At 49.5% G+C, this 1,478-nt stretch overlaps 1 protein-coding gene across 1 annotated transcript; it reads left to right on the top strand.

The window, feature by feature from the left end:
• Positions 1-883: 883 nt before the first annotated feature.
• LOC107047238 (vicilin-like seed storage protein At2g18540) lies at positions 884-1,432 on the top strand (the record flags this gene model as incomplete). Its single annotated transcript, XM_015269989.1, has 1 exon — positions 884-1,432. A coding segment is annotated over exon 1 (549 nt), but the record flags the coding sequence as incomplete, so codon positions are not given.
• Between the last annotated feature and the right edge of the window lie 46 nt (positions 1,433-1,478).

The raw sequence follows: 1,478 nt of genomic DNA, 5'->3' as shown, positions 1-1,478 counted from the left end.
TGATATCCCTTATGTTTAATCATGCGTTTAACTTTCAATAACGACAATTATGTATAATCATGCGTCCAGTTGTTGGGAGTTTGGGCTACATCCCACTTTTCCGTCATTTAATTATTCTTCACTCAATCATTTTCACTTCAAATTATTGTTTCTCCCTAATTTATACATTCTTTCAGGTATAAAACTCATTTTTAGTTAATTCAGGTACTTTATCGATGTTAAATCCTTCAACGAACCTCAACTTTCCCTCAACCATCCATCCATTGGTTTGTTTACCCTATTCACCTATTCACACAATTCNTAAAACTCATTTTTAGTCAATTCAGGTACTTTATCGATGTTAAATCCTTCAACGAACCTCAACTTTCCCTCAACCATCCATCCATTGGTTTGTTTACCCTATTCACCTATTCACCCAATTCGCAGTAGTCTGAGAAAACGCCGCGTTGCAGGTTCTTTCTCATCTTCATTTTTATAGAGATGGGTCCACCGACTCAAGAGCGTGGGCAAGGGCGAGGACGAGGACAAGGACGCGGTGTTGAACGCGGAGGTCGAGGAAGTGGGAGGGGAGGACGAGGAAGTCGAGGAGCTGCAGCAAAAAAACCAGCCTTAACTTTTGCAACCCTTAGGAGAATGTGTGGAGACATCGAGGCGTTGAACCAAACTCTGCCTTTAACCTCCGTTGTCTCCTCGCAACCACCACTTCCCCAACAATCTCCCTCTTTCACCCCGAATTCCAGATCCCGCTCAGACAGTNCCCCCCTCAGACAGTCCCATGGATGATGGGTCCCATGATTCTCGATCATCAAGCCCATCCCCACCAATCGAACCTTTGACACCGCCAAAAAATAGGTGCTACACAGTACGACCTCAAGCGTTGGGAATGGCCGCGGGACAAAGGTCCGATGCTCCTGCTACTGCTACTGCTGCTGCTGCTGCTGCTGAGCTCGTAATAGCAGAAAATACGAGGATAGAGAGAGAGGCAGCCAGGCGAGAGGCAGACAGAGAGGCGGCGGTGCTGAGGAGAAGGTCCGAAGTTGCGGAAGAAGAGGCACACCTAGAGGCAACCAGGATCGCAATGGAGGAGGCGATGAAAGCCCACCAAGACGCAGGAGCCAGATCAGAATTGGCCAAGAGGGAAAGGGAAGAAGCAGTTAGGAGGAGGGTAGAGGAAGTGAAGAGGAAAAGGGAAGACGAGGCAGAGAGGAAGAGGCTGGTGGAAGCAGAGAGGAAAAGGGCGGAGGAAGCAGTGCGAAGGAGGAGGATGGAGGAAACAGAGGAGAGGAGGAGGGTGGATGAGGCAGAGAAGAGGAGGAGGGTGGATGAGGCAGAGGAGAGGAGGAGGGTGGATGAGGCAGAGGAGAGGAGAAGGGCGGATGAGGCAGAGGAGAGGAGAGTGGAAGAAGCAGAACAGAGGAGGAGGGAGGAAGAAGTAGAGAGAAGGCCGCTGGAAGCAGTAGGAAGACAAGCGGAAAGAG

The sequence above is a fragment of the Diachasma alloeum genome, unplaced genomic scaffold (assembly GCF_001412515.2).
Source record: "Diachasma alloeum isolate Michigan unplaced genomic scaffold, Dall2.0 Dall_scaffold_32978, whole genome shotgun sequence".
Lineage (NCBI taxonomy): Eukaryota > Metazoa > Arthropoda > Insecta > Hymenoptera > Braconidae > Diachasma > Diachasma alloeum.
The sequence above is the reverse complement of the archived record's forward strand: the minus strand, read 5'-3'. Positions and strand labels throughout refer to the sequence as shown.